Source organism: Zea mays, chromosome 7 (genome assembly GCF_902167145.1).
Source record: "Zea mays cultivar B73 chromosome 7, Zm-B73-REFERENCE-NAM-5.0, whole genome shotgun sequence".
NCBI lineage: Eukaryota > Viridiplantae > Streptophyta > Magnoliopsida > Poales > Poaceae > Zea > Zea mays.
This window is the reverse complement of record NC_050102.1, coordinates 15089615-15112728: the sequence shown is the minus strand read 5'-3', so window position 1 is coordinate 15112728 and position 23114 is coordinate 15089615. Positions and strand designations below refer to the sequence as shown.

General features: G+C 47.5%; 1 protein-coding gene across 1 annotated transcript; it reads right to left on the bottom strand.

Moving 5' to 3' along the window:
• Positions 1-21202: 21202 nt before the first annotated feature.
• On the bottom strand, positions 21203-22873 carry LOC103633740 (uncharacterized). Its single transcript, XM_008655433.2, has 6 exons — positions 22628-22873; positions 22363-22530; positions 22203-22277; positions 21809-21887; positions 21466-21530; positions 21203-21262 (listed from the first exon to the last, which is right to left on the bottom strand). Exons 1-6 carry the CDS (start codon positions 22871-22873, stop codon positions 21203-21205), a joined length of 693 nt encoding a protein of 230 aa, XP_008653655.1.
• Between the last annotated feature and the right edge of the window lie 241 nt (positions 22874-23114).

The following is a 23114-nucleotide window of genomic DNA, read 5'->3' as shown; positions in this document are numbered from 1 at the left end:
GATATGGATGATATATCCTTTGCTCTCTGCACATCTTTGCTGCTGTGTTACAGACCACACCAGATGTGGCTAAGGATACTCCTGATCTACCACATCTAGAGGTGCAATGCTAACACTAATACGACCTTTGTGGAATGTGATAGGCAAAAAAATAATAAAACAAACAAGAATTCTCTCAATTCTAACTACCAGTCGAACCTAGAAACTTGCCAATCCTTTGAACTAAGTAACAATCCTTCGAACTAACTGAATATCTAGATTAGTTCTCAAGTAGTGTTCCTGGCTATGGCGACAACCAGCACAGGTGCCTTTGGCAAGAAAAAAAGAATTCTCTATTAGTATCTACTTTCATAGTTCTATCTTAAACAACAAATTCTGTTAGTATCTATATGTGTTGTCACGTTGGCAAAGAATTGAAAATCGTCCTGAACTAAAACAACATAAGAACAGGAACACATATAAGTTATTGGCAGGAGTAAAAATATTTTGAAGCCAGAAAACCTCTATAACTAACACATTACATAAGAATAAATATATAAGATTAACTTCTGAGAACCTCCCCTTGGCCACAAATACATGTTCCAAACGAAATACCTCGAGATCGAGATTTAGATACACATCTGAATAAGAAAGCAACAGGATTTGGATAGTGACACTAATGCATGCATCTATGGCAAAATATTAGCAATAGGTAGTAAGTCAAACAACATGGTCTGATAAACCTAGGATTCTCTTTTAAGACATCTTAACTGCAAAAGGAAAAGCTAGACAAGGAGAAAAAACATAGAGAAATCAAGAAACATCAAGCCGATGGATGGATTAGAAATGATAAACAATATAGATAAGAAGACAGGGTAAGAATCGTACCATGTCTGGCCTAGGGAAGCCAGTCTTGCCGAGCACGATGATGGATCCAGACTTGTAGAGCGCGCGCGACGGAGGGGCCCGCGTCCTAGTCGGCAGCGTCACAGCAGAGGTGCAGGATGTCAGTGTCATCGTCATCTACTCCACGAGGTTCCACCAGACCAGCTTTGACGTGGCCGTATTCGTGGGCTCACCATTAGTCGCGACAAAACTCACCATAACCTCCTCCTATAGCACTCCCTTGCCGATGATCGGTATAAGAGGAACTGGAAGCTGGTTCCCTATAGATGATCGGTACATGTAACATTAGCGCATCAAGTGAAGAGTGAAGTTGATGATGTTGTGACATAGATATAGAGATTAACCTGCTACAACTAATCAAGACATCAACAAATGCATCTAATGTTAGTAGACAGGTACTGAAGCCTCATGCTCTCGGTCTCACTACACTGCTAATAAAAACTGAGCCAGGTACTGAACATTCATGATTTCTAATCAAACTCACCGGGACTGGGAGTAGATCTCTGCACTACATAACTGCTGACCTGGTTCTTATTCGTTGAATTGATGTCGCTAGGGAAGTCTAGTTTGACTTATGACCATTCCAAATATCACTGAAAGTGTTAAGATAAAAAAAATCAGAGAAATGGATAAACAAATTGAAGGCAAGAAATGTACATCACTACATATAGAATGTCACATTAGGATTCAATAAAGTCAAACTTCATAAAGTCTGACCAACAATTATCTGCAAAATATGTGCATGCTTTGTAGGTAAAATCTGTATCGCTAGATTCACATCATGAACATCTTCTAAATACAGATTGTTTTTGTAACAATTACTGATTATTGTCAGATGGTCAAAGTACACTTCTAAGGACTTCTCCAAATTGTAATGAACCTTATAAAAATAGAGGGACTAGTGTATAATTGAAAAGAACACATACTTTATCTTCACTACAGATTGAGAAGCAATGGAACAATATTGGTTATTGGTTATGCGTCATCTACATCAAAGCGAAGGATGTCCTTAGAATGAAAAAAAAGTTGAACTAATAAAGGAAGAAGTTTACCTTGATGTTTGGCCTCAAATGGTTGTGCCATCTTTCTCTGCATCGCTTCCCCACTCTTGCTGGCAGCAGTTGTGCTATGTAAGACCACTTCCTCGATCCAAATTGTTCCACTAATTTTACCAGTGTCCTATCATTTTTTTCATTAATAGATGGTGGAGAACAAGTCACGACTAACAGTAAACAGTAGAAAAAGAAGCAAGTATGGATGGAATTCAACTTTTACCTCATGAGCTATGTAAGATGGAGGGAGGGAGATTTGAGTAGCAAGTTTGTTATATGTCTGCATGTCGTAGACAGGAGAACTGACCTCACGACTGAATATATTGCTAATGGTACAATGTACTCCTACTTCCAGTCGCAGTGGGGAGGCCTACGTCGAGGTTGGGCACTCGCTCCACCTCTGGTAGCGACAGCATGCCCTGGATAGGGAGAGAGCGCAGGTCTGAACTTGCCATCGATTGATAACTTACTATTTCTCCTCAACACTGAATTATTGCAGCTGCAATTTCTACTACTTGCTCAAGAAAACCGATTGTAAAAATTCCTTCCTCCTAGTTCCTAGCAGAAGATCCACGCTAGTAAAAAATGTGCAAAAGCCCCTTTGTTCATGAGTAAAAGACAATAGCTCATCACCTTTGGAGTCGTCGACAAACCCCATGGCGACAGTAGATGTCCTATCCTTTTCGATCCCAAGTGACAGCCCACCTGCGCAGCCCAACAGCCAGACATCAAACCGGGGTCACCCACAAATCAATCACAATCTGCGCTGAGGTCAGTCCATGGCAGCGCATATCCGGCCACGATGTAGGCGTGTCTTCTGCCCTAGCACAAGCGCAACCTCAGTGTTTGGGGATAACTATAAGGAATGGTAAGTTTAATGAGTTTGATCAAGAAATCAGTACCAAGTGTCTGAATATAGAAAATAGTAGCATTTGTCACTGAATTGAGACGTTGAATAAATCCATAAGTTTGGTCAATTCCGACCCCCAAAATTTTACTACACATAATAGTAGCATCAAGGTTTAGCACAATATCTGTATAACCTTAGCTAGAGCTAGAATCTAGATTCGTTTCAAATGCTCAGATGCACTTCATTATCTGGATGAGCACATTGTACATCATTAATAATAATTGGTTAGGGTTTTCGAGTACTAAAGAAGTTATTTACATATAAAGGTCCATTGTCTTACTTCAGAGCAATCATCAGTGCTGACTAATCATTTTTAAGCCCAAGTTTGTCATACCTCATTTTAATAGCAAATTGCACATGGTCCCAAAAGAATTGGCTATTAAAACTTGTGTTAGAAATTAACTACACAAAACAGCCCCAAGAGCGGTCATAGGTAGAGCATGGAATATCCCTTGTGTTACTTACCTGAACAAGGGAAATAATGCATCAACTGTGTAACATTATCACTGTAGCACATACAATAAATAAAGTAATATTGAAGCCATCACGTGGAACCTATTAAACTTTAGTAACTGTTTACACCAGACTAATTCTGGTTCAAGGAAAGAGCATACTCATTCCTTTCACAACAAAATCATGTTGCACCTTAACTATATAAGATTTTTATTTATTTAATTAACATCGAGATTAACCTGGTAATTTTTCCTTCATCACGTGAGAAGTTCATGTGCTCCAGAGTAAAAAGACCACATAAGATGTAGCTATATTTAATTGTACAAAATAGGTGTTCATGCCATCTAAGTGAAAGCTTCAGCTATGAGCTCATACCTTCAATCTGTAAAATCTGAGCCAGAAAATACCTGCTACAATGGATCCTAAGCAACTGAGAAAAAATTGAACATAGAGTAAATCATCTGCCAATTGCTCAGATATCTTACGAGTCACAAGTAAAAGTGCATTACATTATTTTAAGAGACCAACCAGAACCAACTAGATAATAAATATTTCAACTCGCCAGAATACCATATACCAATAAAGTAAAATAGTGTCATTTTGCTTGCACAAACTAACCAACTAGAACAATCTAAATAATAAATATTTCAATTCACCAGAATACCATATGCCAGTAAAGTAATATAGTGCCATTTTGCTTTCTCAAACTATCTCAAATGTTTGGTGGTACTGCTATCCATGTACATCATATGCACAAATATAAAAAGTTTACACTACAATGCAAGCAATATTTGCTAGTTAATTAATTAGGTTCCCACCATGAAACTGCTAATATCAGGCAAGAGCTGTGTATGCTAGTTGTGGTTGTTCACAAAAGGATGCTAGCAAACTATTTGATGAATATAGTCATGAATAAATGGCTCCTCTGTAGGTACATAATTTCTGTTATGCAAATAAAATGTAGCACATGTATATGTAAATAATTAACATTATTTTTCTGTTACAAGTATGCAGTTGATTACTTATATGTCACACACAGTCATGAAAGATTATTGAATGAAGTTGCTTGTTGATTACTTATATGTCACACAGTCATGAAAAGGTTACTAAATGCCATGGCAAGCTAGCAGAAACATAATGCATGCGAGTCATAAAAATGACTTAATCTGAGTGCGCAAGAGCATGTTAGAGTGACTTCTAGTTATCTTCAAACTTTCAGATACCAAAGTTAAGCATTGATTGAAGTACATTGACAAATATTTGAAAATAGTCGTATGAAAACATAATGTGCATGCTGAGCTGTAACTGAACAAGAGACCTACTAAGTGAACATAATGTGCATGCTGACCAAGACCTACTAACTGAACAAGAGGCTAAGGGATAGACCCTTTTTGTATTGATGAACAACAAGCACACTAAATTGAAAGCATGACTACCCGAATTAAAAACAGAATATTTTGTTATCATCACTCATAATCCAATAACCCATCGACCCTTCTATTTATGTAGGAACCAAAAAACAACAATGCATCACTTCAAAGAATGATCAAAGCTGAGCTGTAAGAAAAATAAAAACAGAATAGGTAGCATTCGTCACAACTGAGTATTCAGACAATCTGTTTCTTTGCGCAAAAAATAAACAAAAAAACATTGTTGTTTGTTCCTTTACTCAATGACATGCTATACTAAATTGCTATCCTAAAATCACTCAACGATCATTATAAACAGAAGAGGCACGTTCCATAACTGAAACTTTACATGAATAATTTTAGCATGTGTACCATCGATCAAAAGACGAATTTCTGAAACTTTACATGAATTACACATATGAAATCTGTTCAGTCCTGTCATCTTGTGTTAGCTTAATGTAGCACACTTTGTTTAACAGTTCTAAAAAAGGTGGTACTACATTCTATAATACAACACTACATTTTTTAGATCAAGACTTGTAATGCAAATCGCAAGAAAACAAGATGCATGTTAGCAAGCAAAATAAGTAAGTATCGTTGTATATGGTCAGTTTATATTTGGATATATGATGCTTCAAAAAGAAATCAACAGCCTGTGCTACATAAATTGAGAACAGAGAACATATGAACTTTGTATTAGCTAAAGAATGTACCTATCTTTTTCCAATTTTTTCCCTTGTAGGTTTCAACAGCTTTGCAAAGTATGTCATCCTACAATTGAGTAGTTGTATGTCATCCTACAATTGAGTAGTTGTGCCCATCAAACCACACCAGTAGATAGGCAAAATATGATCTCATCACATATAAGGCCATCTTTGACACAGTTTCATCATGCAATGCTTAGCATATAGAAAGAACATTGCCATCAAAATATCAAATAATTTTTTGGTGCTGATGTAGGCATGTCACTGAACAGTGTTATTGTATGTAATGTTTGATGCAAATGAAAATAAATGCAGCAAGAGAATCAGAACAACAATCCCTGCCTACTATTAACTATAGTATCAACTACAGTAGAAGAGAGTATGGTGAAAACTGAAAAGTTTTATATCTGTATGATATTTATTTTTTGCTATGTAGAGAAAAAAGACTATCTTATTGAGAATGGATGTTTAGCATAGCATTCAACAAAGCTACCTAAGATAGGTTATTTACTTCATTATTCAAATGTTGTACTAAAAATGCATGCTATTAACGAATTTAGGAAACCAGAGTGCCAACTTTACCTCTTCTACAGTCCAGTTGCCCTTAAATGAGCGGCGTGCTGGACCAGTTGTCCTCCTGAAGCCAGAGATAAACAAACATGTATAAGAATTAAGAAGGAATACGCATAACGTAAAACCTGATGAGTGGTTCCAATAAGCGGATAGAAATTCACCCATTGGGCAATCTCCCCCCTTTTTGAGGTTCCTTGCTGACTCCTCCATCAGGAGGAACAGAAGGAGCTGAAGACTTTGTGCCCTTCAAAGTCTTTCGCTCTTCAATTGTCATATTAAGTGAAAACAGAAAACTAAATCTCCACTTAAAGCAAGGTAAGGGCCCAAATATCCATCCCAATGTTAAAACCCTCTAAGGTCTTCTAGCAGATTTTTTTCGCTTGGGGAGAAGTGGCCATTGTCTGCCAAGAGGGGGAAAGAGAACAAAACTGAATCATGTAAACAAAATAACAAATAGTCAAAATTATAATACAGAAATACACAACTATGAAGATACAGTGATGCATCGTGATTTTGCCATGATAGACATGCCCTCAAATTTAACCACAAGATATCAATTTTTTGCAGTGAGAAATTAACAAATCCGAGTAAAATTTGGCTAGATTTGAGAATTCTAGAACGCAGACTATAAAAAGATAAACATCTACAAAGGAAGAATAAATATATAGTCTTTCAAAATACCCCCACATCCTCTCAGTCCCAGTCCTCACAGGAAATCAATCCCTCTGTAAGGCTCTGCTGGCGCACCGCCGGCGCTACCGCCATTGCGCAACCCCACATGCCACACTCACGGACAAACCCGCCACGACAAACCCATCACCACGGACCACGGCTGCTTCCTGAAGCGTCCCGATCCTTTGGGACTCAAATGTGATACAATTACTAGTCCCAGGAGGCTAGTAACCACATTCATTACTTCAAATAGTTACAGAGTCTGAATAATGTTATTACAATACCAGGGATACAAGCTCGAAAGTGAGCCGAGAAAACATAAAGCGCAGTGGAAGATAAAATGGCCCAGGCCACAGGCAGAACTGGGCGAAGACACAGCCCCATCAATCAAGCATAGCAGAAAAGAAGTCTTCAGCTGCTGAAAAACATTAATAAATCTGGGTGAATACACTAGGTATTCCGCAAGCCCACCCGGCTCCCGTAAAGAGAAAGTGACCTATATTGTACATGCTTTATATGGTGGAGTTGAAGTCACTCATACTTTTTCAGAGAAAGGTAGTGCTCAAAGGCTAGGGTTTTCCCAAGACAATAAAAGTAACACTTGCTTGACCACCACTGAGCTTCCCGCTCCCGTGGTACTACTTTCTTTCCAGAACATACACACACATTTCCCTGTTCCCAGTTGTAGTAGAAACACTAATTGTCATACCATACCAGACTCGTCCATACCAGTGGACACGGACTATTTGAATAGGTTTAGACTCTGCGCAGAGGGGTACACTTTACCCACTAGTCCGACTCTGCGATCTCATGGCCAATGAGACCCGAATCCGAAACTCTTTCCTTCCTTGTACGGCCAAACCTTAACGGTTATACCGAAAGGAGTCAGGCCACCGCCATGTCCAAACCGGACAAAACATTCCCCCTCCTTATCCTCCCGGTGCTACCCCAGCCTTCATAACCCTGGGGTTGGACCGTACGAGTTCAGATTGAGTGGCTGCCCACACAGCCTCGAGTGGTTGTACTTTTGAGAGTACAGGTAATGAAAGATGACAAACCGGTCCTTATATGAGAGGACGATCCTTCTGCTCACGCCTAAACCAGCTGAGCCAACACCTTAGGCCCTCCCCTAAACCAGGGAGTCCCTGATCATCCTACTTCACCAGGTGATGAGGGTGAGTACCCTTCATCGCACTCTTTTGGAAAACATTTCACTTATACCCCTTTTCACTTGTCCCATATCTTTTAATCGAAGTAATAGTTAATGCGGGCTCTCTCATGCTTACCATGCAATTCGATTCCCATCCCATAATCCAGGCTTAGGCAGTGGTAGAGAGAAATAGGTAAATAATGCATCAAGGGAAAGATGGACTTGCCTTCGTCGAAGCTTTCCTGGCACAAAAGGTTAATCTCGGAGGGGTCAGGTTCCTGCCCTTCTTCCGGAGCTAAGAGTTCCGGAGGATCGGATCCCTCTTCCGCTAATTAAACAAGACAATAACAATACATCAAACATAGTGACCTTTGTGGGGTGTGCAAATTATTATACTTTATTATTTTTGTGCCCTAATAATTTATTTAGACAATTTTTGGTGCATAAAATATTAGTATCTAAATATATATGTGAAAATGGGAAAGGAAAATAGGAAAAAGAAAAAGAAAAGGGGTTCTTCATCCAACCGGGCCGGGGGGGATTTTGGCCCACAAGGCGTGCGGGCGCGGGCGCGCTTTGTGGCCCAAACGGCCCAGCAGCGAGGGGACGGCGGCGGGGACGGCGCCGTAGCGTGGGCCCACCAGCCAGGGAGAGAGGGGGTGGCTGACGGCGCTACTGGTAATGGAGGGGAAGGGAGGGCTCGACCGGGCCGGTCGGCGGCGAGCTCCGTGGCGGTTCTCTGCCGTTGGTCCGGTCCTCTGGCGGGGAAGGGGTGGCGAAGCACGGGCAGTTGGAGTGGGTCACGATGGTGGGGCGAATTTGGCTTGTGGGGGCCTATGGCGGCCGGTCCACGGCGTAGTGGCGGGCGCCCGCGGCGGCGAAGCCGCCGGTGAGGTTTCCGGCCACGATAGGGGGGGCAAAGTGGTGTCGAGTGATCGCGAGTGTGTGGCGGAGCTTTGGCCATAGCTTAATTGAACAGAGAGACGCTAGAGAGGGGGAAGGGAGCTCACCGGAGCAAGGCAGGGGGCACGGCGGCGCTCGCTTGAATGGCTCGGGGAGGAGGGCAGTGAGGATGGCTGGTGTTGTGTGGCGAAGACGGTGCTCGAGCGGGCCCTTTTATAGGCGCTCGGGGGAGGGAGAGGGATGGGGGAGACGGCGAGCACCGGCGAGCTCGCCATGGGTACGGGAATGGCGCTAACGCCGATTGGGACGGCTCGGGCAGGCTGGGGGGGTGAGTGGTCGGCTCAAGCACAGTGGCGGGGTTTGTCGCGGGGGCTGGCGGGCATTAATGGCGAGGCGACGAGGCGAGGGGCGCTCGGCGGCGATCGCGCCGGTGAGGGATGGGCGAGGGAGAAGGAGCTGACGGGTGGGGTCGGGCTGCCAGTGAGAGAGGTCCACGCGATAGAGGGAGCGGTGAGGCGCTGACGGGCGGGGCCCGGAAGTCAGGGGGCGGGAGCGGCGCGCGAGTTGGGCCGCTTGGGCCGGAAGAGAGGGGGGGAAGTGGGCGCGCGCGAGCTGGGCTGGGTTTTGGCCCAGCCGAGGGAGGGGAGAGGGTTTTTTCTTTTCCTTTTCTTATTCTATTGCTTTTTCTTTTTCTTTTCTACTTTTGTGTCTTTTTGCTCCTTTTTCTCTTAACAAAAATTCTCTAAATGAACTTGGTGATAAAAATGGTCTATGTGAGGTGCTTCAAATCATTTTAAGTGCATGCATATGATTGGGTGACCTAGGGGTAGGGTTAAGGGAGAAGAATAAAATGAAGGAGGGGGAATTAGGGGGGTTTAGGGTTTCAAACCTGGGTTGGGATTTTGGGATGTTACAAACCTACCCCACTTAAAGGAATCTCACCTCGAGATTTAGACTGGGTTTGGGAAAAGATAAGGGTATTCCCTCCTCAAGAAGTCCTCACTCTCCCAGGTGGCTTCCTCTTCTCCTTCTCTGCTCCACTGAACTTTACAGAGCTTTACTTCTGAGGTGCGGGTCTTTCTGACTGCTGAATCAAGAATCTTCACTGGTTTCTCACGATATTGAAGGTCTTTCTGAATCTGCACTGTCTCTTCTTCGAGGTGACTTTTTGGTGCTTGCAGGCATTTGCGGAGCTGGGATACGTGGAACACATTGTGGATGTCGGACATGGATTCTGGTAGTTCCAGGCGGTATGCTGCGGGTCCTACCTTGCCAATAATGGGATAGGGACCTACAAAACGTGGGGCTAGCTTCCCTTTGACTTGGAACCTCCTGACACCACGCATTGGAGAAACCTTGAGGTAGACGAAGTCTCCTTCCTCAAATCGGAGTTCCCTCCGCCTGTTGTCTGCGTAACTCTTCTATCGACTTTGAGCTTCAAGCAACCTTCTGCGGATCAGTGCAACTTTCTCTTCTGCCTCTTTGACAAAGGCAGGTCCTTCTAGTGCTTTTCCCCCCACGTTGGACCATATGAGAGGGGTCTGGCATTTTCGTCCATACAGTGCTTCGAATGGTGACATCTTGATGCTGGACTGATAGCTATTGTTGTAGGAGAACTTTGCGTAGCGTAGACTGGACTCCCAACTTCTATCAAAAGCTAACACACATGCTCTTAACAGATCTTCAAGGACTTTGTTGACCCTTTATGGAAAGCCCATCTATTTGAGGGTGGTAAGCGGTACTAAAATCTAGCTTGGTGCCCATAGCTTTCTGAAGGCTTGTCCAGAATTTGGATGTGAACTGGGTTCCTCTGTCTAACACTATCTTCCTGGGGATACCATGGAGTCTGACTATCTCCTTGAGGTAAATCCGGGCAAGGGTGGCTCCTCCAAAGGTAGTTTTCACGGGAATGAAATGGGCTACCTTGGTGAGGCGATCTATTATTACCCAGATGGAGTCATTCCCTTTTTGCGTCCGGGGTAGTCCGGTTACGAAGTCCATGCCTATTTCTTCCCACTTCCATTCAGGTATCGGGAGGGGTTGTAATAGGCTAGCAGGTTTTTGGTGTTCGGCCTTCGTCCGTTGGCAGATGTCACATCGGGCCACATACTGAGCTATATCTTTCTTCATCCCCTTCCACCAGTATCTTGTCTTGAGGTCCAGGTACATCTTGGTAGTTCCGGGGTGGATGGAGTAGGCCGAGTCGTGAGCTTCCTTGAGTAGGACTTCTCGGGCTTCCCCTTTTGGTACACACAGACGGTGTTTGAACCAAAGGACTCCTTGGTCATCTGTCCTAAGGTCCGGGAGTTGTTCCTTGCGGGCTTTCTCCACAAGCCTTGCCGTCTCTGGGTCTAGATGTTGAGCTTTGCAGATGAGGTCTTCTAGCATTGGCTTGACTTCGAGACTGTCGTTGTTTTCTAGACATGCATTTAGTTGTGCTGATTCTTCCTTCCAGTCTTCTAGAAAGTTGGTCCCTTTTATTCCGAATGGTTTTCGACTGAGAGCGTCGGCTACCACATTGGCCTTCCCGGGGTGATAGTGAATTTCTAGGTCATAATCCTTGATCAGCTCTAACCATCTTCGCTGACGGAGGTTGAGATCAGGTTGAGTGAATATGTACCCCAAACTCTTGTGATCGGTGAAAATGTGGCATTTGTTTCTGATTAGGTAATGCCTCCATATCTTTAAGGCATGCACTATGGCTGCCAATTCCAAATCATGGGTGGGGTAATTCTGCTCGTGCGGCTTGAGTAGGCGTGATGCGTAAGCAATGACTTTCTCGTTTTGCATTAGCACACACCCTAAGCCTTGCCTCGAGGCATCACAGAAGACGACAAAATCTTGATGAATATCTGGCAGTGATAGAACAGGTGCCGTTGTGAGTTTCTCCTTTATGATTTGGAAACTTCCTTCACATTTTGGGGTCCACACAAATTTATGGTCTTTCTTGAGAAGTTCTGTCATTGGTCTTGCGATGCTGGAGAATCCTTTGATGAAGCGGCGGTAATACCCTGCCATTCCTATGAAGCTTCGAACTTCACTGACGTTGGTTGGTTGCCTCCATTTTGACACTGCTTCTACTTTGGAAGGGTCCACTTCTATCCCTTCTGCGGTTAAGATATGCCCAAGGAAGGCTATCTTTTCCAACCAGAATTCACATTTACTGAGTTTGGCATAAAGTTGGTGTGCTCTGAGTTTTCCAAGGACGATCCGAAGGTGACGCTTATGGTCTTCGCGGTTCTTGGAGTAAATAAGGATGTCGTCGATGAAGACTACGACAAACTTATCTAGCTCTTCCATAAATACTTTATTCATGAGGTTCATGAAAAAGGTGGGTGCGTTTGTCAGTCCGAACGGCATTACCGTGAATTCATATTGCCCGTACCGGGTGACGAATGCAGTCTTTTGGATGTCTGCTTCCTTGATCCTCAATTGGTGGTAACCAGACCTTAGGTCTATCTTGGAGAAGTACTTGGCTCCTTGATGCTGATCGAAGAGATCGTCAATCCGAGGAAGTGGATACTTGTTCTTGATGGTAACTTTATTTAACGATCGGTAATCAATACACATTCTCATGCTTCCATCCTTCTTGGAGACGAACAGGACTGGTGCTCCCCAAGGTGGTGAGTTGGGACGAATGTATCCTTTTTGTTGAAGATCTGAGATTTGAAGCTTCAGTTCTGCTAACTCGGTTGGAGCCATGCGGTATGGTCTCTTTGCGATGGGTGCTGTTCCAGGAATCAGATCTATGTAGAACTCCACTTCTCTTTCTGGTGGCATTCCTGGCAATTCTTCTGGAAACACGTCCATGAATTCTTCTACTACTGACTTACTTTTCGTTGTTAGACTGAACATCATTGGGTCACTGGCGGGTGGCTGTGCTTGACAAGAGACTGACTTTCCCTGCCGGTCGGTGAGGAGGACTGTCTTGTCTGCGCAACTGATGATGCCTTTGTGTTTAGTTAGCCAATCCATCCCTAGGATTACATCAATTCCTTTGGACGGCAAGACGGTTAAGTCTGCCAGGAATACTACCCCACTTAAAAGAATTCTGACTTGGGAACATTTTAGCTGGCATAGGAGGTCGGACCCTGGGGTTCGGGTGACCAAAGGAATCTCTAGGGGAGTAGAGAGAATGCCATATTTTTCCACAAAGCTAGTGGCTATGAAAGAGTGGGATGCTCCAGAATCGAAAAGTACGGTAGCTGGAGTAAATTCAACAAGGAACTCACCGAGTACTACTCCCGGAGCCTGCTGAGCTTCCTGGGCATCGACGTGATTCACACGTGCCCTCCCTTGGTACGGAGTCTTGTTCTGCTGGCTGACGGCGGAGGGCGCCTTGGGGGCGGGTGCCGAGGTATTCTTGGGGCCATTCACCGAGTTGGAGTAGGTGGGTCCCTGTGGCTTCAGCTGCGGATAGTTGTTCTTGAAGTGACTTGGATCACCGCAGTGCCAACATGCATTTGCCGGAGGTTGGTTGCTTGCTACTGAGGGAGAATGGAAAGAGCTCTGACTCTGCTGGCTGAATCGTGACGGAGTGGGTCCAGCTGGTCTACTGAAGTTGGGCCCCTTGGGTGGAAACCCAAATGATCGAGTCTTCTGGTGACGGTCCTGCTGTTGTGCCCGGAGAACCTGGAACTTCCTTTTGAGATGTCCTTTTTCTTCCTCCTTAGCTCTTTCAACTTGCATGGCCTTGTTGGAAAGGTGAGAGAAGTTGAGGAAGTCTTGGCTAGCCAGAATTGTCTTGAGTTCTGGCCTGAGTCCCTTAAGGAAACGGGCCATCTTCTTGCTCTCCGTATTGACATCATCTGGCGCGTAGCGGGCTAACTCAGTGAACTTGTGCACATATTCGCTGACAGATCTTCCGTCTTGAGTCAATTCTCGGAACTCGTCCTCCTTAAGCTGTACCAATCCTTGGGGCACATGGTGCTCCCGGAAAGCTGCTTCAAATTCCGCCCAGGTAGCATCTCTAATGGTGACGTTGAAGGTGTCCCACCTGGCTAAGGCCATCCCAGAGAGTTGGTGGGCAGCCAGTTGAACACGCTGATTTTCTGGGCAACCAATGGCTTCCAGTTTCCTTTTGATCGTGCGCATCCAATCGTCTGCATCGAGGGGGTTGCTTGATCCGGCGAACGTGGGAGGTTTGCGTCTCAGAAAGTCCCCCATTCTGTCTTGCGGTCTTCCACCATTTGGCCATTGATTTTCCAGATTTCGAGTGAGGACCTCGATGAGTCGGGTCTGATTGGCTAGAACTTGGGCTAGGTCTAAGGGTAGGGGTGGAGGTGCGGGGAGGTGGGTTTCACTTTCTTTTCTAACGACTTCCCCTTCAGCTCTTCGGGGGAAACCTGCTCCAATCCCTGAGGCGGTAGGCGTGGTTTTATCCGAAGCCATCTGCCAGGGAAGAGAGTCACTATCATGCACATGCAAATTGTTTTCAACCAAGTTATTTTATTCATTACACCATCACATTACAAGCATAAGATTACTATAGGTGGGACTACACGAGAGCATTCTTCGAGGTACTAGCGAGTTCCTTGTCTAAGGTGTCCCCAAATGCCTTGAGAAGATCATCGAGGCTGGCTAGGGATACATCTTCTTCGTCGGACCAGTCATCTATTCTGGGGGGAGGTAGGGCTAGAGGGGCCTTCTTCTTCTTCTTCTCTGTCTGGCATCCCTGGTTAGTGGTCTTCTTCTAGATCTTCTTTTTGGGGGCGAGTGCCTTTAGCTTCTTGTCAAAGTCTATCTTCAAGGTCCGATAGGCCTCACGGGTGTTGGCTTCCTCGCCTTCCACTATGCTGAGATTCTCCTGGAGGGATGCCTTCTCTTGCTTAAGCTCTTTGACTTGCTGCTCTAGGCTTTCCACTCGGGAGTTTAGGTGGGTACAATGGGAGGAGAGCTCATCGTAGTGGTTGTCGAGGGTGTGGAGGTATCCGGCCATGTAGACGATAGTGGGATCATCTTCTATGGGATCTCCTCCTGACAGAGCCTGGAGTCTTTTCTTCCAGGTTGGGGTGTTTTTGTTGCTAGGTGGGAAATATCGGAGGGGAGTCTCAAAGATCTCTCGGCTATAGTTTTGGCACAGTTGTTTGAGGGCTTTTCGAGCAATGCTCTGGCATGTGTCTGGGAAGCGGTGCCCGATGAAGGTAATTTGGAAAGGAGGGTGGTTTGGGTAGTTCCGGCTCTCTCCCAAGTAGACCGCCATAGAGCACTTTTCCATTCCATTATCACGGTACTCCTTCCAGACATATTCGGGCTTCTTGCGGATCCCCAAGCGCAGCGCGCAGCTCCGAAGAAGGTGAGGAAAGCCTTCCTCCTCTGAGCAATAGGAAGTCCTAATCACCCAGGGGTTTTCCATCTGGTAGACGAAAAGAAAGGTCTATTAATATTGGGGAAAAGGGGAAAGAGTGTTTCTTGGAGGTAAGAGGTGTTTTCTTGTTAAGGCAACTTTTAAGGTCAGGGCTATGGTCTACGGCCAGTCCTATAGGCTCTGATACCACCTGAAGCGTCCCGATCCTTTGGAACTCAAATGTGATACAATTACTAGTCCCAGGAGGCTAGTAACCACATTCATTACTTCAAATAGTTACAGAGTCTGAATAATGTTATTACAATACCAGGGATACAAGCTCGAAAGTGAGCCGGGAAAACATAAAGCGCAGTGCAAGATAAAATGGCCCAGGCCACAGGCAGAACTAGGTGGAGACACAGCCCCATCAATCAAGCATAGCAGAAAAGAAGTCTTCAGCTGCTGAAAAACATTAATAAATCTGGGTGAATACACTAGGTATTCTGCAAGCCCACCCGGCTCCCGTAAAGAGAAAGTGACCTATATTGTACATGCTTTATATGGTGGAGTTGAAGTCACTCATACTTTTTCAGAGAAAGGTTGTCACACCCGGTTTTAGAAGGCAAACCGAATGCGAACCATGTACGTGCCAGGATCAGTTATTCACGTACACAGCAGTTACATAATATGGACATCATCACACAGTGCTCAAAATAGTATTAATAAGGGAAATAGTCGATTACATCATACGTCTGAGACGTCCATATAGTCCTTACAATAAATCAAAGTGCGGAAAAGAAACGTAGATAACCGCGGCCTTCACAGGCAGCCGACTGGGGGTTGCCACTAACCCACACCTAGAACTCGTCGTAATCTTGGAACTCCTGGAAGTCTCCTTCCACAGCTTCATCTTCGCCTGAGCAGTGGTTGCAATGCTGACAACCTGGGGATGGGGGGGTTTGGTGTGTAGAGCAAGGGTGAGTACACATCAACATACTCAGCAAGTATCCTGTTTGGCTGTAGTGGACTAGCTGTATGTGGGGATAAGTCAAGCAGTTGCTTTTAGTTGGTCAGATTATTACTTACTAGTAGAAAGCCAAGTTTTAGCATTAACCCAAGTTATTAACCCAAACGTACTCCTTTCCAAACGGAAAGAGTACCACTTACCAGCATCATAGTCATAACCTGAATCATCGATCTCATAACCACCTGTACCAAAGTATCTCTGATCAAGTACCACTAATCACTGGAGCTCCCTTGGCCGCTCATAACCGTGAGCACGGCTGATATATCAGTTTTTCAAACACTCTGCAGAGGTTGTGCACTTTACCCACAAGCCGTGATTCCCATTCTGCCCGGAGATCATGACTCTCCATTGATCACTACCAAGGTGACCCAGCAGGGCATCACTACGTAGCCTTTACGAAGATTCCCCGGGACTGTAGCCACCCGTTAGGTTTCCTAAATGCACCGCACTCCTCCCCAAGGGGCGAACCCAAACTTGGCAGAGCGAGCCGCATACACCGAGCCCCATTGACGGCACGACGGCTAAGTGAACTACACCCCGGATCCTCTAATTATTCAGCTAAGGGCACCCCATTCCACCCTCATGGTTGCACTGTTTTCCCGGGCGGTCATCCATAGAACAGGTCCTTACGGAGAGGCACTCGAGAAACCGCTCGAGCCCCCTTGATGACCACAAGTACAACATCATAATAAGAGAAGGGAAAAACAGCGTATCATAGATATTCTCATCATGTTCATTGATTAGAGTTAAGCAATAGCATAAAGCTAAACAGCAATAATCCAACCCAAATAGGTGAACAAGGACATGGATAACAAAAGCTAGTCAATCCTTAGGCATAAATGTGTAAAGCGGGAGGTGAATTAAATAATGAATAGGACATAGATAGGTCAAGGGACACTTGCCTCCACCAAACGACTGCTGCTCAGGGGCTTCTCCTGCGGGTTCCTCGGGTTCTTCGACTGGATCGTTCTCTATGCGAGCGCAAACATACATACATCCACATATTTAATATCAAAGAACAGTACACCATACAATAGAATGCAATAAGTAAACAGACGTTCTACGCAGGCTCGCGAGTACGGTTAAGAGAAAAGAGGAAAAGATAGTCGAGAAACGATCACGTTGCATGATTATAAATTAACCACTCACTTAATGGAAAGAAATTTAATGTAGACACTATGTTTAGCGTAAAGTAAAGTCATGTTTCATGTCTAATTGTTACAAGCAGGTGGAGATAAATAAAAGGATGGTCGCGCGGCGAGACGCGCGACAAAGCTCTCTAAAACAAATTAAGAAGTTAACGACTCGTCGCGCGACCGAGCACGCAACGAGACACTATGCCTTAGTTAAGAGGAGACGTTAAGCGTCGCGCGACGAAGCGCACGACAGCATACGTCGACTAAACTGAGTCCAAAGTGGAACGTCGCGTGAATACACACGCGGCGTTACACCTTAAACAACCTGAAACAAAAAAGATCGTCGCGCGACGAAGCGCACGACGCAACACAAGATAGAATCTGAATTTGGACAAATCCGTCGCGCGGCGAAGCGCGCGGCGCAACACGCTAATTAACGAATAATCGCCGCGAGCGCGGACGAGCGAAGATACGGTCGGGCGAGGCCGGGACGGGGGAACGGGCGGGCGAGCTGGGGCCAGGGCGGTTGAACCGGCCAGGGGGGCGGTTGAACCGGCCGGGGCCGAGTGGGCAGGCCGAGGGCGGGCGCCTAGCGCCGCCGCGGGGAGGGGCCGAGCGGGCGGGCCGAGCGCCACCGCGGGCGAGCGGGCAGGTGGCCGAGCCGCCACGCCGAGGGGCCGAGCGGGGGGCCGAGCGGGCGAGCCGGGGCGCCGCCGCGGGGAGGGAGACCGGGCGGGGGAGCCGCGCCGCCGCGCCGAGGGGCCGGGCGGGGGCCACGCCGCCGCGGGCCGGGGAGCGCGCGGGGTCGGGGTCGGGGTCGGGGTCGCGCGCGGGCAGGGGGAGAGGGAGGGCGCGCGTGGGGAAGAAGAGGAGGGAGAGGGAGAGAGAGAAGAGAAGGGGAGGGGAGGGGAGCTCACCTCGGGGTCCAAAATCCGGTGATCGCCGTCTCCAAATCCTAGGGCACCACGGGGAGAGAGAGGTGGAAGAGGGAGAGGAGAGGTTGTTGCGCGGGAGATCCAAATGAGAGAGAGAGAGGAGGGGGGGCGCATGGGGGGGGGTTTGGGCGCCAGGGGCACGCAGGCCGGGGCGGGCCGGGCCGGCTGGGCTGGGCTAGGTTGGGCCGGGTCACTTCGCGGATCGAAAACCCACGACGAGCGCGACCACTAAACGGAATTAAATCGCGAACCGAAATCCGGAACGGAACGAGACGAACACTCATCATCAGACAAAGAAAAATGCTTCGGCATGATGCAACACCCATGAGACTTAGGTTTTGGTTTATACATAACACGGACACCTGCCGCTATACTGGTTTGAAATTGGGAAGAAGGGGCAAACGGGGAAAGAGAAAAGAGAGTAACGCCCGAATTTGGTGAGAGAAAAGAAGAAAAAATTGTACCCCCAAATTCAGGGCGTTACAAAGGTAGTGCTCAAAGGCTAGGGTTTTCCCAAGACAATAAAAGTAACACTTGCTTGACCACCACTGAGCTTCCCGCTCCCGTGGTACTACTTTCTTTCCAGAACATACACACACATTTCCCTGTTCCCAGTTGTAGTAGAAACACTAATTGTCATACCATACCAGACTCGTCCATACCAGTGGACACGGACTATTCGAATAGGTTTAGACTCTGCGCAGAGGGGTACACTTTACCCACTAGTCCGGCTCTGCGATCTCATGGCCAATGAGACCCGAATCCGAAACTCTTTCCTTCCTTGTACGTCCGAACCTTAACGGTTATACCGGAAGGAGTCAGGCCACCGCCATGTCCAAACCGGACAAAACATTCCCCCTCCTTATCCTCCCGGTGCTACCCCAGCCTTCATAACCCTGGGGTTGGACCGTACGAGTTCAGATTGAGTGGCTGCCCACACAGCCTCGAGTGGTTGTACTTTTGAGAGTACAGGTAATGAAAGATGACAAACCGGTCCTTATATGAGAGGACAATCCTTCTGCTCACGCCTAAACCAGCTGAGCCAACACCTTAGGCCCTCCCCTAAACCAGGGAGTCCCTGATCATCCTACTTCACCAGGTGATGAGGGTGAGTACCCTTCATCGCACTCTTTTGGAAAACATTTCACTTATACCCCTTTTCACTTGTCCCATATCTTTTAATCGAAGTAATAGTTAATGCGGGCTCTCTCATGCTTACCATGCAATTCGATTCCCATCCCATAATCCAGGCTTAGGCAGTGGTAGAGAGAAATAGGTAAATAATGCATCAAGGGAAAGATGGACTTGCCTTCATCGAAGCTTTCCTGGCACAAAAGGTTAATCTCGAAGGGGTCGGGTTCCTGCCCTTCTTCCGGAGCTAAGAGTTCCGAAGGATCGGATCCCTCTTCCGCTAATTAAACAAGACAATAACAATACATCAAACATAGTGACCTTTGTGGGGTGTGCAAATTATTATACTTTATTATTTTTGTGCCCTAATAATTTATTTAGACAATTTTTGGTGCATAAAATATTAGTATCTAAATATATATGTGAAAATGGGAAAGGAAAATAGGAAAAAGAAAAAGAAAAGGGGTTCTTCATCCAACCGGGCCGGGGGGGATTTTGGCCCACAAGGCGTGCGGGCGCGGGCGCGCTTTGCGGCCCAAACGGCCCAGCAGCGAGGGGACGGCGGCGGGGACGGCGCCGTAGCGCGGGCCCACCAGCCAGGGAGAGAGGGGGGGGCTGACGGCGCTACTGGTAACGGAGGGGAAGGGGGGGCTCGACCGGGCCGGTCGGCGGCGAGCTCCGTGGCGGTTCTCCGCCGTCGGTCCGGTCCTCTGGCGGGGAAGGGGTGGTGAAGCACGGGCAGTTGGAGTGGGTCACGATGGTGGGGCGAATTTGGCCTGTGGGGGCCTATGGCGGCCGGTCCACGGCGCAGTGGCGGGCGCCCGCGGCGGCGAAGCCGCCGGTGAGGTTTCCGGCCACGACAGGGGGGGCAAAGTGGTGTCGAGTGATCGCGAGTGTGTGGCGGAGCTTTGGCCTTAGCTTAATTGAACACAGAGACGCTAGAGAGGGGGAAGGGAGCTCACCGGAGCAAGGCAGGGGGCACGGCGGCGCTCGCTTGAACGGCTCGGGGAGGAGGGCAGTGAGGATGGCTGGTGTTGTGTGGCGAAGACGGTGCTCGAGCGGGCCCTTTTATAGGCGCTCGGGGGAGGGAGAGGGATGGGGGAGACGGCGAGCTCCGGCGAGCTCGCCATGGGTACGGGAATGACGCTAACGCCGATTGGGACGGCTCGGGCAGGCTGGGGGGGTGAGTGGTCGGCTCAAGCACAGTGGCGGGGTTTGTCGCGGGGGCTGGCGGGCATTAATGGCGAGGCGACGAGGCGAGGGGCGCTCGGCGGCGATCGCGCCGGTGAGGGATGGGCGAGGGAGAAGGAGCTGACGGGTGGGGTCGGGCTGCCAGTGAGAGAGGTCCGCGCGACAGAGGGAGCGGTGAGGCGCTGACGGGCGGGGCCCTTAAGTCAGGGGGCGGGAGCGGCGCGCGGGTTGGGCCGCTTGGGCCGGAAGAGAGGGGGGGAAGCGGGCGCGCGCGAGCTGGGCTGGGTTTTGGCCCAGCCGAGGGAGGGGAGAGGGTTTTCCCTTTTCCTTTTCTTATTCTATTTCTTTTTCTTTTTCTTTTCTACTTTTGTGTCTTTTTGCTCCTTTTTCTCTTAACAAAAATTCTCTAAATGAACTTGGTGATAAAAATGGTCTATGTGAGGTGCTTCAAATCATTTTAAGTGCATGCATATGATTGGGTGACCTAGGGGTAGGGTTAAGGGAGAAGAATAAAATGAAGGAGGGGGAATTAGGGGGGTTTAGGGTTTCAAACCTGGGTTGGGATTTTGGGATGTCACACTTCCTCTCGAGAGGCTGTAGAATGAACGCATCGGTCGCCCCCAACCACGCCACCTCTTTCGCTGCCGCGCCGAACAGGAAGCTAGGTACCGCGCTGCGCCGCCGGTGGGCCTTGGGCGCAACCAGATCGAGGCAGTAGAGCAGGCGAGAAGGGGAGCGCATAAAAGAAGTCTCACCTCACAGGAGGCGCGGGGCATCAGCTCCGCTCAGCGACGACCGAACCGCGCCGCCACCCCGATCCGGCCGCCGCCGTGGTCCTCTGGAATCTCGAATTGCGCAGGCCAAAAGGGAAGGCTTTTTCCACCATACGGAAGCAAGCGTACGATGCAGATTCACCGAAGGCAGAACCAGGGGAGGCAGCCTACCCCTTACAGCCTTAATAGTAGTAAAGATTGTAAGGCATAGAGTCCTAGATATAAAAGAAGGTACCAAACAATGTCAGAAAGGACAAAGTTTCACAAGATATTACCATGCATATTACATTTGCAACTTTTAAGTCTTGTTCTAATTCCATCACTAACTGCATCCCCTTCACTGGCCAAAACTAAATATCAGTAATCTGAAATGTCCTTAAAAGGAAGACAATAAAGATCACATTTTGGTAGCACAACTAAGGCTGGAGCAGCATTAGATATCTTCATTATTTCATAGCTAAAGGGAATTACAACCTTTAACATGTCGAAGGTGATGCAAATTCATGAAAAGTATCAGATGGAAACCAAAAAAAACATGCAATTGGAAACTATCCAATCCTATGTAGAGAGAAGACAACTAAACTCTGAACCTCTTCTCTACTCTGGTGGGAGGCATACCCATTTCTTCATGGTGACCCATAACATGGTGCGGCAATCTTTCTGCAATCTTGTCAAGCTGCGCTAATCTCAACGTAGACTGAAAAGAAGAAAGATTTAGAAAAATAGATGACATTAATTTGGTTAACAAGCACACGTTCATGCAAGTGGAGCAGAACATTGGTACCAATTACAGTTAATGGATAACCAGAATGCTTCTAAACGACAAAACAGATGGTTTCTTCTACACAGGTCATAGCTCTCATTCTTGAAACCGACACCAAACCATTACCAATGTAGCTATGTGCACTTATGCATGCACACGTTACTCAGAATCATGGTACACATAAGTTTTCTTAGCATGTACTTCGTTCACAATGTCCTAGAATGAAAAACAAAAGCTGGCGCCACTAACCTGCTCATCGAAATAGGTGGCATCACTGCCTTCGTCCGGAATACTTTGCATAATGTACTTTATTGGATCAAACTCCTGTGAATAATTCAAATTTCAAACTCAAAACACATCAATCCTTGAAAGCAGCAGACAACCAAATCTATGCCAATGCAGCACTCACCTCCTCATAGAACACCTCCTCGAGCTCCTCCATGACCTGGCCCTGGGGGTTGCTCCCATAGATGGAGACCAAATCCTCCGAATTGGATGGCAGATTGATCCTCTCGTGAGGTGGCAACCCAGCGATCGCCCGTGCAGCTGCTGCTGCCGCCGCAGCTCGTTCTGGAACCTACAGAAGGTTCGAAACAAATGTGAGCGACCTCTGCCTCATTGATTCGACAATGTGCGAGAGCAAGCCATGAAAGGAGGGAGAAAGCGTAAAGGACCTCAAGACAGGAAGGGGGCGCGGCGGGGGTGGGTGGGAGGAGGTAGAGGGAGCGGACCGAGCGGATAGAGCTGAGGAGTTTCTCGCCGACGCGGGAGAGGTCCATGCCGCCGCCCTGGATCAGGAGTAGGGGCAGAAAGACGAGTGGGCTGGGCCCGAACTCGAAAAGCTGCTCGCCGCCGCTGAAGAGGGATGACGAGGAGGAGGCTGAGGGGGCGGTGGGTGGCGGCACCGCGTCGCGTCGCATCTCAGCTGCGCCGCCTTCCGACCCCCCTTGTCGCCGGGGACCACGTGAGGGAGCGCCGCTGGCTGCTCCCAGATCCGAGCAGTAGTTAGGGCACGCGCGCGCTGGCGGTGGCGCGGCTTGGCTGGATCGCGCGGGGGGAGGGGGTTGATCGCGTCGGGTCCAAGAATTTGCCGGGATGTGTAATAAAGTGGAGGAGCGAAGATCTTGGCGAGGGAGACCACGTGGAGCGGCGTGGAGGCGC

Coding starts and splice junctions, on each gene's coding strand:
- LOC103633740 (XM_008655433.2), bottom strand. CDS start 22,873: ATGCGACGCGACGCGGTGCCGCCACCCACCGCCCCCTCAGCCTCCTCC. Junction 21,888..22,202: donor CCACCTATTTCGATGAGCAG/GTTAGTGGCGCC, acceptor TCTTCTTTTCAG/TCTACGTTGAGATTAGCGCA. Junction 21,263..21,465: donor TTGCAAATGTAATATGCATG/GTAATATCTTGT, acceptor GCGCAATTCGAG/ATTCCAGAGGACCACGGCGG.